Genomic DNA, 13,963 nt, shown 5'->3' with positions numbered 1-13,963 from the left:
TTTCTCAAAGCCCTTGGGTACAAGGAGGGAGAAGAATGCTGTTGCACAAGTGGAACAGATCGTGGTGGGCCAGACCTTTTGGGAAAGAAATGGAGCATAGGTGAAGGTGGGGGTCGCAGGTGGCAGGAGGAAGGGGGAGCTGAAGGCTGAGACCCCAGCAAGAACAAAGGCATGGAGACAGAGTGAGGGCAGAGTGTGCAGACAGAAACAAGAGGTCAGTTCAGTTAAACGAGATGGCCCAGGTTCTAAAGGAAAGAGGCTCCCGAAATCCAGACTATGGAGCCAGCAGGGGGAAAAGGAGTTTTATAAGTTGCAGGGCTATTCCGTGAACTAAGCAACTCTTTTTGTTATTTTTGTTCTCCTCTCCAGAAACATTCCAGAAGTAGTTCTGATATTTGTTCGCTCCCATTTTTGGCCAAGATCTGTCAGAGGATTAAATCGTATGTATACTATTCCTACCTCCCTGAATACTGGCATGAGATGACACCGTTGGTTGTCCCCATTTTCCAATGACTAAAATAATTGTCAGACGCAAAAGGCACCTTCCTGAAGGTGTGCATTGGTCGTGTCTCATACCATGACTTGGACAGAAACTAAAAGACAAATGAGGTCTGCACAAATCATTTTGGAAATCCACTGCATAACAGTATCTTTGAACCAAAAATCTGACTTATCCCCTGGGCTGGCAGGCAGGCTGCTGGTGAAACTTCTGGGCAACTTGGTGCACATTCATGCCGCACACGGGGACAGCCCCTCCTTGCTGTGTAAGACACAGACAAGGTCAAGGTTGGTGCCTCATCATGAAAGGAACACTGAGCATCTTTAGTCCAAGGCACTCACGAGGCTGGAAAGGGACTAATTTATTTCACAGAACCCAACCCATTACCTAAAAGCTCTGGCTCAGAAATGCATATACAGTGTTGCCAATGCAGAGACACTGTCCCAATTCCCAGGACCTCCTGTCTCTATTTAAATCCCATACCCTAGCTCTCATCTGAGCCTGGGGTTATGCTGGGTGTCATCATAATCACCGTCCACAGCATTAAAAGATGCAATGGTGTGCCAAGAGGGACATTGGACCAAGAGGCAAAATATCACAGGCTCTACCTTGCACTTGGCCACTTTCCTCATGTGACAGTGGCAGCTGTCCCACAGCATACGGTCACTGCTGTGGGTGCCACACATGGAAACATGCAAACCTGTCCATGTTAGTTCTCATAACAACTCCGTGAAGTAGGGATTGTTATTATTCCTACTTGTTTTCCTAATTGTTATTATTCCTACATTGAAGGACACTGAGTCTTTTTTTTTTTTAAGATTTTATTTATTTGTCAAAGAGACAGAGGGAGAGAGAGCAAGCACAGGCAGACAGAATGGCAGGCAGAGGCAGAGGGAGAAGCAGGCTCCCTGCTGAGCAAGGAGCCCGATGTGGGACTCGATCCCAGGACGCTGGGATCATGACCTGAGCCGAAGGCAGCTGCTTAACCAACTGAGCCACCCAGGAATCCCGAAGGGCACTGAGTCTTAAACAGATAATTTCTCCCAGCTGCCCCGTGTGTCTGCTCCATCTAGCTCCCCTTGCAAGGGCTTGGATGTGATTCAGGCTGCACATCTGGACTCAGAGGCTCTAGTCATTTCCTAGGGCAGCTATAATAATATACCTACATATTGGATGGCTTAGAGGAACAGAAATGTATCCTCTCCCCGTTCTAGAGGCTGGAAGTCCGAAGGCGGGGTGCTGGCAGGGTTCCTCTGAGACTCTGCTCTCTCCAAGAGTGTCTCCGACTCTCTGGGTCAAACCCTTTGCCTCTTAGCTTCTGATGGGAGCCCGCAATCCTGCTGGCAATTCCAGTCTCTGCCTCCAGCCTCCTCCACGGCCGTCTTCCCTGCGTGTCTGTCTTTCCCTTTTATACAAACACCAGTCATACTGGATCAGGGGCTGGGCTCATGGCCCCATCTTGACTTTGTAACACTGGCAAAGACCCTGTTTCCCAAAAAAAGGTCACATTCATGCGGCCTGGGGGTTAGAACTTCAACATGACTTCTCGTGAATACAATTCAACCCATACGAAGAGGCACTTTTTCTACATTCCTCCTCCTTTATCTCAGGAGTTTCATGAGTTTCAATCCACTAAACATCTCCTGTCTGCTGTGAAAGCTTCTCAGGAGAGGAGGAGACTATCTTCTGACCTACATTCAAAACCTCTTAGAGATCCAAGAGTTTAAAACTTTTCCGAGTTCATCTGCCTACATGAGTTCCCATAGGTCAGCTATGCAAAGTCGTGGGTCGTGGAAACAGGATCAGCCCCACTTTTCATGACTAGGGCTGGATGTAGTGACTACCATGACACGGGGAGCAGAGGAGAAATAGACAGGAAAGAAGATGCTGGAAGGCTGAGTTGCAGGCAGCTCCCTAGGCCCCCAGTCGTTTCATCATGCCTAACTCTTACTGAATTGAGACACCCTGTCCTCCTTCCTGAAGCGTCATTGCATTTTCTACATCAAACATAGGCCAGCAGAACCCAAAGTGACAATTCTGCAATTGAACCAACTTCGAAAAATTGAATTCAAGAGCATCTGTGACCAGGGATTTTCCTGGCGCTATTTAAAAGGGAAATTTTTCTTTTATGAAAAAGCAAAAGCAGTGTGTTTTTTCCTTCTTTCTAAAAAATAATTGTGCTTCTAATATAATTTGCACCAGATCACAATTTATTCCGTGCTTTATGATTTACAAAGCACATTTAAATGCAGCCTCATTTATTCTTCAAAGCAACCTGTGGCTTAGTAATAATACCAATGACTAAATGTTGTCTGATAAGGTCTAAGCACTAGGAACTCTTATCAGTGCAGCCCTACAAGGCAGATGGCATCATTGTCCCCTTTCTAAAGAGGTAAAGTCTTTTGCCCAAGGCTGTGATGCTAGTAATCAGTAAATCAGGCTTTGGAACCCAGCAGCCAGGTTACAAAGGCGGGGCTCAGAGCCACTCAGTTGTCTGTCCCTTGACTTTTCTCTCCACTTTTGGATGAGCAAGTAGGTTCTAGCATATTGGATGTCTGACCCCAAAGCACAGTCAGCAGATGGTAGAGATAAGGCCTACCTGTCTTTTATTACATAATCCTTCATTAAAGTCCCTTCCAGGAGTAATGCCTTTCCTATTCTGTGCCTCTTCTGCCTCATCCTGTTTGGTCTAATGCCTTCAAAATACAGTGACGGTGTCCCCACTGTGGGCAGTTTCCTAGCTCCCTGCTCCCCAGCATTTGGCTAGCCCTCCATACCCCAAGCTCACCAGTGCCTGCTTGTGCACCCCGTTCTTCTAGGCCTCTCCCCATCGGGCTCCCATACCACCCAAAGCTCTTAGAGGGCGGGGACACCATCTCTTAGTAAACCTTTTATCCTTGTACTTAGACACTTTGCTTCCAATTAGTAGGGACTCACTGAAGAAACAAGGCATAAAGAAAGAAAAGGCACTATTTTACTAGGACAGAAATATGTAGGATACCAAGCTACTACCATGGGGCAATCAAGTTTTTTGTTCTTTTGTGTTTTGTTTTGTGCTAGTAAGAATTCACAGTGCCTATGCACTGTCTACTTTTTATTGTAACAATGGTAAGTCAAGAGAATCCCCTCTTAATAATCTTTTCTTGTTATTTAATTCCCATATGCATAAACCTGCATGTGGATCAATTCACATAAAGGCATACAGACCATCCTAGCCCATGTTAATTGCCTTTTTCATCATTCTTTTCTTTTCTTTTTCTACTTGTTCCTTCTTCCCTATGGCCCACTCCTCCCAACCATATCGGTCCCTGTCCCTGCCACCAAGGTGAGCCCGGGTGTATTCTTTCCTGGTTTTCTCAGCTCTCATTTCCTCTTACAGAGATGCATCTGACACATTCACATGCATATTGAACAGAACCATTCCCAGCCCTGGAGTGCTGCCTGGGACTCGAATGTGAGACAGCTACACATGGAAACTTTATTCTCCCTAGTTTTCTTTTGTTGTAATGCTCCAGTTTCATGAAATAATTTTAGGGAGTTTGAACTTGAATAGCTATTCTATTATGTAATGAATAACACTCACCTGCATTACAATTGCTCACTGGATCAAGCCCGCTAGCTCGACAACCGGCAGTCCTAGAGCAATGGCTCTCTTGGAGATAGATTTTATATTCATCCCTGAGCAAGTCCCAGCCGACAAGGCAACTGGGTAGAATGCCGTGTGCCTCGAAATCTGAAAATCTGAAGAGGGTCCATGGGTTGGATTTGGGATGGCTCCAGAAACTAAAATGCCATAGGAGCAGATCCCTGCCTCCTGTTTGCCCAGCCCTAGAAATCACCCTTGGAATAACTGTAACCATTACACAAAATAATAAAAAGCTAATGTTTTGTGAGCGTTTTCCACATACTTGGCACAGGTCTTTATGCTTCCCATGGAGCAACTCACTCTTTACAACAGCCCTAGGAAGCGGGTGCTAATATTGGCCCCTGTTTTACAAATGAGGAAACAGAGGCACAAAAGATTAAATAATCTGCCTAAGGTTATATAGCAAGTAGACAGCAGACCTGGGATTCAAACCCTGAGAGTCTAATTTCAGAACCCAGAGCTATGTTAAGAGACTTCCCATGACTCTTTGTTCCTACTAGAACATTCTTCACCCAATTACATGCCTTGAAAATGCTTTGTCATCCTTTAAATTTAAACTTAAGATTACTTTCTTCCCTGTATTGCATTAGAAATGTTTTTGCTCTTGATGCCCAACCCTTTTTAACATTTTCTCCATAGCATTGTAGTTGCCTACTGATGAGTTGTTTGCCCCCATGAAGCTCCTCTAACATTGGAAATATATCTTACACTCATCCCTAATATTTAATGTGGTGTCTGGCACACAGAAGGGATTCTAAAAATACCTATGGAATGAATGAATGTATGTTTCAGCCTACAACCAGGCGTCTATAAGGATACATGAGTATCAGATTTACATACAGTTTTTTGTTTTTTAAAGAATTTATTTATTTATTTGACCCACAGAGATCACAAGAAGGCCTCACAAGATCATGAGGCCATCTCCAGAGAAGCTTATGACCTAGACTCTGGGTCCACCATCCCCGAGTTAGTAAGACAGACTCCAAGACACCAGTTAAGCTCCATGCTAGCTCTTGCTGAATCCATTTGCCCTGAGGCTCTTACAACTGCTGGAATGCTCTTGATTCGAAAGACCATTTAATAAATTCTGTAAAGGCTCATGTTACTCTCTACATTCTAGGCTCTGCCAGTAGTCTCACCCTGCCATCTGATGGCACTAGCCTACTACCCCGTAAGAGATTTTCCTAGAGGGAAAGCAGTGCATGCCATGCAGGAGCTGGGAAAAGTTTGGTAGTGAAGACACAGAGGGAGAGCCTCCCTCGGGTGAGGGGTGTGTGGCTTTAGCATGAATTTCCTTGGTCATCAATGATCCAAGTCTTTGGTTTTCCAGGCTCATGAATGGGAGTGAACGTTGCCAGCTCAATGCCTCAAGATTCTTTGAGGTAGTGGTTTAAAAGAGTAGATTTTAAGAAAAAACTTCCATCACAGAATGTGTAAAATGGCACAAATTCAATCTATAGTGCTGAGCTCATTGGACCGAAAATGCAGTTCCTTCCTCTCTGGGCATCTCAACATCAATATCCTGTCTTCTCTAAAATGTTGATGTAATTGTTTCACTTCCCCATATGGGCCAAATTAATATCAGAGAGAAAATAGTTCTAATTAGGTGGAGAGCAGAGATTGGCAAAGTGGGGCTGGCACTCTTCCATACCATGGAGACACTTCATTTTATTTTTAGAATGGACTTCTATCACATACACTCAACACAGCGCATCTGAAATGTCCCTGTTTGTTTCCATAAACAGTTTCTTTTTTCTTAGCTCACCAGCTGTTTTGTTTTCTTTTTTTCTAGAACGATACAAAATTCTGTGCCATTCAAAGATGTAGATTCAGACAAACACAGCGTTTTCCCAGTAAGTATTGTTAAGAGTAACCAGATGTTCACTAAATATTGTGTCATTTTCTACAAATATCATACCTTTAATAAGACAAGACTGAATTCCATTGGAATGTATTAAAATTTGTTAATATATGATCCCATGATTTTTATGGACTTTTTGGCATCTTAATAGGACACAAACCATCAGAGTGGGTCTTTAGGCCGGGGCTATTTTTTGTTTCTTGATGCCATTCCCAGCTGGGTGTTTCATTTATCTTGAAAGGTACTGAGAATTATTTTGGAAATTCTTAAACCTATTTTTAGAGTGCGTGTGTGTTGTGTTTATGTGTATCCACATGTTTGATTTAGAGCAGTAAGGATGTCAGGATGTTCTCTGCAAAAGCGAACAAGCGAACTTGGCACGTATAACTCTGCCAAGTTGGTGGGATCTCAGATAGTCTACCTGGGAATGGGGGAAATGAAGATGTTGTTTGATATTATTGTGACTCTTAAGTCTTTCAAATCAAGGATCAAGACAGGTCAATCATATAATAAATCCACAAAGTTAGCCAACTCGGCTAGAGATTTTTAAATTATCCAGTACAACGATTACTCATTTGACCAAATAAATCAACTATTTTGGAGGCTAAGAAGATTGATAACTAATGACGTTCAGAGAGTTGGATGTCGTGCTGTCCATGGAAGTGTATACACACACACACAAACACACACGAACACACACAGAAGAACACATGCACATGTGCGTACAGCAGGCATGCACTGTGCCCACATGCATACACTGTTGTGCACCCACGTACAGGCACACACCCAACAGCACGCACACACTCTCACACACACACACACACACACACACACACTACCACTCGGCATTGGCGCTGGGACTCTGTTACATTTCCCTCACATAGCATGTCTCAGCATATTAATCTTAATTTTCTTAGTAACCTCTAGTGTTCCTAGATTGTACTGGAATTAAGAATTACACATGTTGGTACCCCTGGGACAGCTTTGACTGCCCTTCCTCGTGGATAACAAGGGGCGGACATGAACCCTTCTTGGGTGTGTTCTTCAATTCCAGACGCTGAGGGGCTACCACTGGCGAGGGAGAGACTGCAATGACAGCAACAGGATGGCATACCCGGGCAGAAGGTTCGTCTCCAATGGTCACTGACTCGGGAAATTACCTTCTAAAAAGGAGGCAGGAGGCGTCATTCCAGCCCCAGCCTAGGGGATTTGAACTTAGAGAAGGGACCTCCGTGTCCTCACCAAAGTAAAGCTCAGTGAAGAAAGAACAGCATTCGCTCACCATTTGTCCAGGAAACCTTCCTGGAGCACCTGCTCATTGCCTGGCACTCTGCCTGGTGTCGGGCGGTTAACGAAATGAAGTAGGGCCTCCCTTCGTGGAGCTTCTGGTCTAGTAGGAGGAACATGCGAGTCCACAGGGTCCGGGGGTGGGGGGCTGTGTCCAGCCTCCTGCTTGAGGTCCACACGCAGGACTGAGGAGTGAGGCAGGAGCTCCCGTGAGTGGACCATGCGTCGCCTTTCGGTCCCGGGCTGATGTTCAGCCGGCCACATCTCGAACTTCAGAAAGTAGACGCGTGACCTTCCTCTTGACTGTGGGGCCACAGTGTTCTGTTTACCAGATGTTTGGGAGTCTAGAGTGCCATGTGATGCCTCACCTATCTGAATAAAGTGGGCTGCCGACTCATTCACTCTGCCATCGGCTCCATCCCCCAGCACAGTCCATGAATGGAGGCCACTGAAGCTGGTCCGCCATGCTCAGAAAATATCCCAAACCGAGATACTGGCAGAGGCCAAGTGGAGGTTTCTGTGTGCCACTGACAGTCATGCGTGGCACGCCTCCTTGACAAGCCTGTTGTCCATCACTGACCCTTCAAACAGCACTTGTTCACTCATTCATTCAGCTGACATTCACGGGGCGAGAAGTATATGCTGAAGGCCAATGTTGCTGTTTTCTTCTTAGGCCAGACAACTGGGATATACATGAGGATTCAAACTGTAATGGCATTTGGGTAAGCAACCAGATTCAAACCCAGTCCCATCCTCTGACGTTCCGCTCTCCTTAAAAGCCCATTTGCTTTAGTCAGTCCTATGGAAGAAGATGACAGATGAAAGCAACCTTTCTCTGCAAACTGGAAGAGGGCTGTAGAGTCAGATCTCACATGATGGATGGCGGGGATGTAATGAGAGTTGAGGGTCTGTCAGTCACAGTCCCTTGAAGTCACCCACATCCAACCCCTTTTTTCTGCACTGAGTCAGGAGAAATTAAAGGAAGAATTCTGTTAGCAAAGTTTTACATGACCCACATAGCTGTTGGAGAAAAGCTCTTCCTGCGCCACTGCGTCAAGGCAGCCATTTTCTTTCTATTCCACAAAGCTAGTCAGTCAGGGTGGAAATTAATGCTGGTGTTCCAGCTCTCCATGAACAGCAGATTTGAAGATTTTAGGAAGAGAGAGGGAAGAAAGGAGGAAGCCCAACCAAATACTTCTCTGAGGACAACAACGGCAGCAGACCCCCGTTTTGTGGGGTCTCGAGCTAATACATGACTGAGGATCCTCCTGAACAAAAAGAATACCAAATTACTAATAGTTAATTAGAACAATAGAATAAATCCCAACAAAATCCCAGAGTCTTGGAAATCCAGGTCCCTTGAAAATTGTAGGATGTGCAGCGGCATCCCTGGCCTCCACCCACTAGATGCCAGGCGCTCCCCCTCCCCCTGTTGTCATCACCAAAAATGTCTAGACTTTGCCACATGTCCCTTGGGGCAGAGGTGGGGGGAAGCCAGCCCTGCTGAGAATCTCTGCTCTGGAAGCATCCATGTTTAGGGAGTGAAGACATCAGCGCACTGAGAGGTCCAGCTCAGAGACAGAGGGACACACACTGACCTTGTGTCTCGGTCACTTAGTGGGCCCAGAGCGCCCCCTTGCGGCGACACTGCCAGCCCTCCAGACACTGCCAGAGGGGCATCCTCTGGACCAGATGGTTGGCCCTCTGGATCTCTCCTTATTGCTGCCCCCAACCCTAAAGCCCAGCTCACACAGAGTGTCCCTATTGAAGTAAGGGCTCAGGAGACTTTAATGGGTTTTATCCACTGACTTGCCTTTGTACTTTTAAAGCCATTAGGGAAAGCCACAGTATATGTGTCTCATACATTTAAAAACAAACTGCTAATCCCATCATTTCTCTTTTGAAGGGTGTTGATCCAAAAGATGGAGTTCCATATGAGAAGAAGTTCTGTGAAGGTATGTATTGTAGAGTTAATGTGCTTATCACAAGAGGGACACTCTTTTCTAGTCTGAGTCACACTTAAGCCAACAGGCCACCCAAGGGAGGAAGTGCCTGGTGCTAGAGCTTCAAGTTGATCGATGTCCATTTATTTTCATGAAAAAACTTGTAGAAAATGGAGGCAGAACCTAGAAAAAGTACAACTTAATTTTTCTGACTGCCCCTTTATGTGGAGATTGGAAACGATTGGAAACTTGAATGATGAGGGCAGAAAAGGCAACAGGAGAGAGCACAAGGTAATGGAAACCTAGGGCTTCTCTCAAATATGAAAACAAATAGAGGTGCTGGCATTTCCATGTCCTTCTCAATACACAACAAGGTCAGACATCTAGGTTTGTGCTGACAGAATCCCTGTGGCAGGCAACTGGGCTAAAGATTCATATCTGGGTTACTTGAGGGACACCTCCAAGTTATAGCCATTGGGGAGTTCCCAAAAATCTGAGCAAAAGCTCTGTGTTCTAAATGCCCAAATGCCACAGACATCTGAGCTGCCAGTATTGTTGGGAAAAACCTATGATCACCCACATACTACTGAAAATTTGTGCCTGGTAATACCCAAAGGGTCTCAGGCAAGACCCTCTGCTAGCCTCACTTTTTACATATGGGCAGTGCTTTTCCCTAACATTGAAAAGCATTCCAGTCATTCATTCATTCCTCCACTTGATGGACATTTCCTGAATGCCTATCCCTATTATGCACCAAGGGCTATGCTTGGCTCTGAGTTGTCCTGGGCAGATGCCACACAGTCTTTGCCCTGAATCAACTTAGTCTGATTGTCCAGGGGAAAGAGACTCCCCTCTGTCTGACTTTGGGAGGGATACGTTGATTCTTTCAGGATCTTAAGGAATTTAGGAGAGTACATCCAGGGGTGCCTGGGTGGCTTAGTGGGTTTAAGCCTCAGCCTTGGCTCAGGTCATGATCCCAGGGTCCTGGAATCAAGCCCTGCATCAGGCTCTCTGCTCAGCAGGGAGCCTGTTTCCTCCTCTTTCTCTCTGCCTGCCTCTCTGCCTATTTGTGATCTCTGTTTGTCAAGTAAATAAATAAAATCTTTAAAAGAAAAAAAAAAGAGTACATCCATCACCCATGGGTAGACGAATCATGCAGATGGACCTCAGAGGCAGATTAAGAGATTCCTAACCTGCAGACAGGGCTTTGCAGAGACCTTTATGTTCATCTCCCGTTAATCAGCCAGAATTGTCCACCCAGTGCTTTCGTGTATATGGATTAAGGGCTTTAAAAGACCATAACAACTTTGAAAAGTCCAAATTGCTCCATGAGATCACTAATGCTTATAGTGAATTACAATAGAATTCAAGAGAGCCATTTCCAAAACCAAAACCCAGGGTGTATTTCTGAGTTCAGATAAAGTATGGATTCTTTGATTCATCCATCATTCACTCATGAGGTTGCACAGCAGTTTTGTTTTATGCTGAGCTAGGAAGCACACCTGCATCTGTACAGCTTAGCTAGCAGTTTCAGTGGCCTAGAAATCTCAGTCAACTCCTAAATGCGATCCCCCTTGCTCCCCAACGCTGGAAAAGCGGCAGTGCGTCACTGTTATGAGGCTCTGTGTGGGATACACACCAGGGTATCTACCCTTCTGACCACCCAATCCAGAAGCTCCAAACTACTGGAGTGCATAAATAATGCAAATAAATTGTGCCTCCCAGGTTCACAGCCCAGGGGAATCATTCTGCTGGGAGACTCAGCTGGGGCTCATTTTCACATCTCTCCCGAATGGATCACAGCTTCACAGATGTCTTTGGTAAGTAATTTTGGCAGTAATCATCCCGGATGTGCCACCCTTTGTGTTTGGTCCCCCCTTGCTCCATCTAAATGCGATGCCAACTCCAAACAGGTGCAAATCTCCCTCCTCAGCAAAATCTGTTGTAAAAAGGCGCAGCCACAGCCATTCCAGCTTGGTTCATTTCAAACAATGTGATAAGAAATGTGAGGGCATTGTCACAGCCGGCTCATCACAGCAACTGTCCTGTCCATTAGAGAAGGGGGCCAGTGCCTCTGCCAGGTGGAAAGGAGACTTGGGCACAATGGGGAAACCCTGGTCATATGGCCACCTCGGCCGTGGTTCCCTTCTCCCTCTCCAAGAACCCTGAAACTCCAATCTGGAGAAATCCAACTACAGGAATTATAAATTCTTCCTTGACCCCTTCTTCTCAAACTAGAGAAACTGAACATACATCTAAACACTCCAACTGAACCTGTGCCAAGTCCCAAAACTGAACAGACATAGACTTCCCTTTGTAAAGGGGAGCAAGGAGGGAAACATCTGGATGTATAAAAAAATGCTCATGGTCTCAACAGAGGAATGCTCTTTAAAAAAAAAAAAGAAAAGGCAAAAAGCTTGCTGTAGGAGACAGAGTGGCATTTTGTACAATATTAAATTCAGGTTCTCAATAATGGTCAACAGGAGATTATACCCATGAAAAAGGAGCAGTCAGACATCAGGAAAGACTACTTTGGGGAGAAAGAACAATAATCATCCGATGTAAAAATCCAGTGACAACACTGACGAGCAAGTTGATGATGCAAAAAAACAAGATTAGCAAACCAGTCCTCCTGCTGGGGAAATTCTGGAACTCAGAGAACCGGCATTCGGGATGGGTTCTGGAGACTGAATAGGAAAACCAGAAAAGAGAACATATCAGGCAAAGAGGAAGTGGTGACCAAATAAGCAATAAAAGATAACTCAATTACTGAGTTGAGGGAATCCTCACCCACAGTGAGCACAGGCCCAAGTGTAAAATAGACTCTATTTACCATGTCTTCCTTTTTTTTTTTTTAATTCCAAATATAAAGAAAAATCTTGCAATCATTCTGCCCAACAACAACAACAAAAACCACCAAGGTACTTACTAGGAGGAAAAAAACATTTTAGCATCAGACTTACCTCTCAATGCTAACTTTTAGAAAATAGTAGAATAGCCTCGACAGGATTTTGAGGGTTGCATGTCAGAATTGTTCAGGCTGCCAAAATATTGTTTGTTCTTCCAGAAACTTATTCTCCATTTTCAGAGATTCAGAAAACATAACAGACATATGCCCTCCTGAGAAAGATTATTTTAAGAAGTATTCCAGATTACTATTCCAACTATTCCAAATATTACTAGATTTCAGTATATAACATTATCAAATGTAAACAATGTAAAAAAAATCCATAAGGTTAAAAGACAAATGAAAAATGAGAAAAATATTTATAACATACAAGGCAATATTTAAATCCCCTAATAGCACACAGTTCCTGCATGTCAATAATAAATTTTTTTAATGTTTTAATAACATAACTAATAAATATAAACATAGTTTCATCTTTAATTGTAATCAAAGAAACACAAAACAATGGAATATCATTTATCATCTGTCAAACAGATAAAGCTTTGAAGTGATAAAAGACCTATTTTCAGCAAAGATATGGTGAAATGGACATTTTCTTTCACCACCAAGAGTGTTTAAGTTGGTTGAACTTCTCTGAAAGGCAATTTGACAAAATATATAAAGTGACATGAAAATGGTGGTGGTTTTAATCATTAATTCTTCATCTGGAAGTTTACCTCTAAAACTGATTAGTCATTTTCTCAAGAATCTGTGTACATGAGTATTCATCAAAGAGTTACTTATAAGAGCAAAAATTAGAAATTAAAAATAAAAAACAGGGATTAGACATGCAAAAATATACCCATAAAATGAAATGTTATGCAACCACTAATACACATGTCATAGACATATTTCTTAGCAAGAAATATACAAATAATAACTTGTTAGGGGGCAAAAATAGGTTATGAAGTAATAATGTATGAACCAGTTTTGTGAATATGTAAGTGCATCTGTGTGTGCAAGCAAAGAAAATAATTGGAAGGTTGTGGATCAGTACATTAACACTGATATGTCTGGATTGTAGAACACAGGGTAACATTTTCTTCATTTTTCTTCAGTGAATTTGTACTATGTAGGTACCAAATATTGCAATCCAAGACCTGGGGTATCATTTTGTTTCGTTTTGAGCAAATAGCTTAAAAAACACACCAAAGCGCTGTTTTTCTTAGTATTTGTAAAAGCCCTCCAAGGTAGGTGTTTCACAACATAGCTTCACTGTACACACATATACTCAGAGAGGTTAGGTAGACTGCCTAAGGTCACACAGCTAACGGGTGGAAGATTCAGTTCCTTTCATTGTCATCTTGAATAAGCCACTTACCCAGAAACTCTGTAAATGATGGTAGGAACAATCTCAGGCAAGGCCATGTGTTTCATGATCTAAGGGCTGTGAAAATGCTTTGGACTCTATGTTGGGTTCAAACTAGACAAAAAGTAGATTGACTCACAGCTCATGCAGTGCAGTGGTGGCAGCTAACCAGGCTGGTCCATGTCCTTGTGCTTGTCCTTCTTATCCCACATCTGGGCCTCTGGAGGCTGAGGTGAAGGGTGCCTCTCCCTTTAGGGTTCTCCTGGAGAGAATGGCATCTCAGAAACTCTCACGAGAGCCAGCAGCTCATTCTATAGTGTGCGAAATCTCTAGGGAAGAGAAAGATTCACTGAGAAGCTAGCCCAGCAGTCTGAAGTCCTGACAACTGGGATTTGAATTCTAACATTTTTTCATCTGCTGTTTGCAACAACAAATTAAGTGAAATACTGCAGCTCAGCATTGTTGGTTTGG

At 43.9% G+C, this 13,963-nt stretch overlaps 1 protein-coding gene across 3 annotated transcripts in view; it reads left to right on the top strand.

The window, feature by feature from the left end:
• Positions 1–13,963, top strand: part of AOAH (acyloxyacyl hydrolase) — a 161,616-nt gene that overhangs the window by 62,739 nt on the left and 84,914 nt on the right. For all 3 annotated transcript variants that reach the window (XM_044246374.1, XM_044246375.1, XM_044246373.1), the window contains 6 exons: positions 370–440; positions 5,938–5,998; positions 7,061–7,131; positions 7,967–8,015; positions 9,200–9,248; positions 10,962–11,056. In XM_044246374.1, coding sequence (XP_044102309.1) covers positions 370–440; positions 5,938–5,998; positions 7,061–7,131; positions 7,967–8,015; positions 9,200–9,248; positions 10,962–11,056 — 396 coding nt within the window. The remainder of the gene's footprint in view (positions 1–369; positions 441–5,937; positions 5,999–7,060; positions 7,132–7,966; positions 8,016–9,199; positions 9,249–10,961; positions 11,057–13,963) is intronic.

This window comes from Neovison vison, chromosome 4, assembly GCF_020171115.1.
Source record: "Neovison vison isolate M4711 chromosome 4, ASM_NN_V1, whole genome shotgun sequence".
Classification (NCBI taxonomy): Eukaryota; Metazoa; Chordata; class Mammalia; order Carnivora; family Mustelidae; genus Neogale; species Neogale vison.
This window is presented reverse-complemented; position numbering and strand designations above follow the sequence as displayed.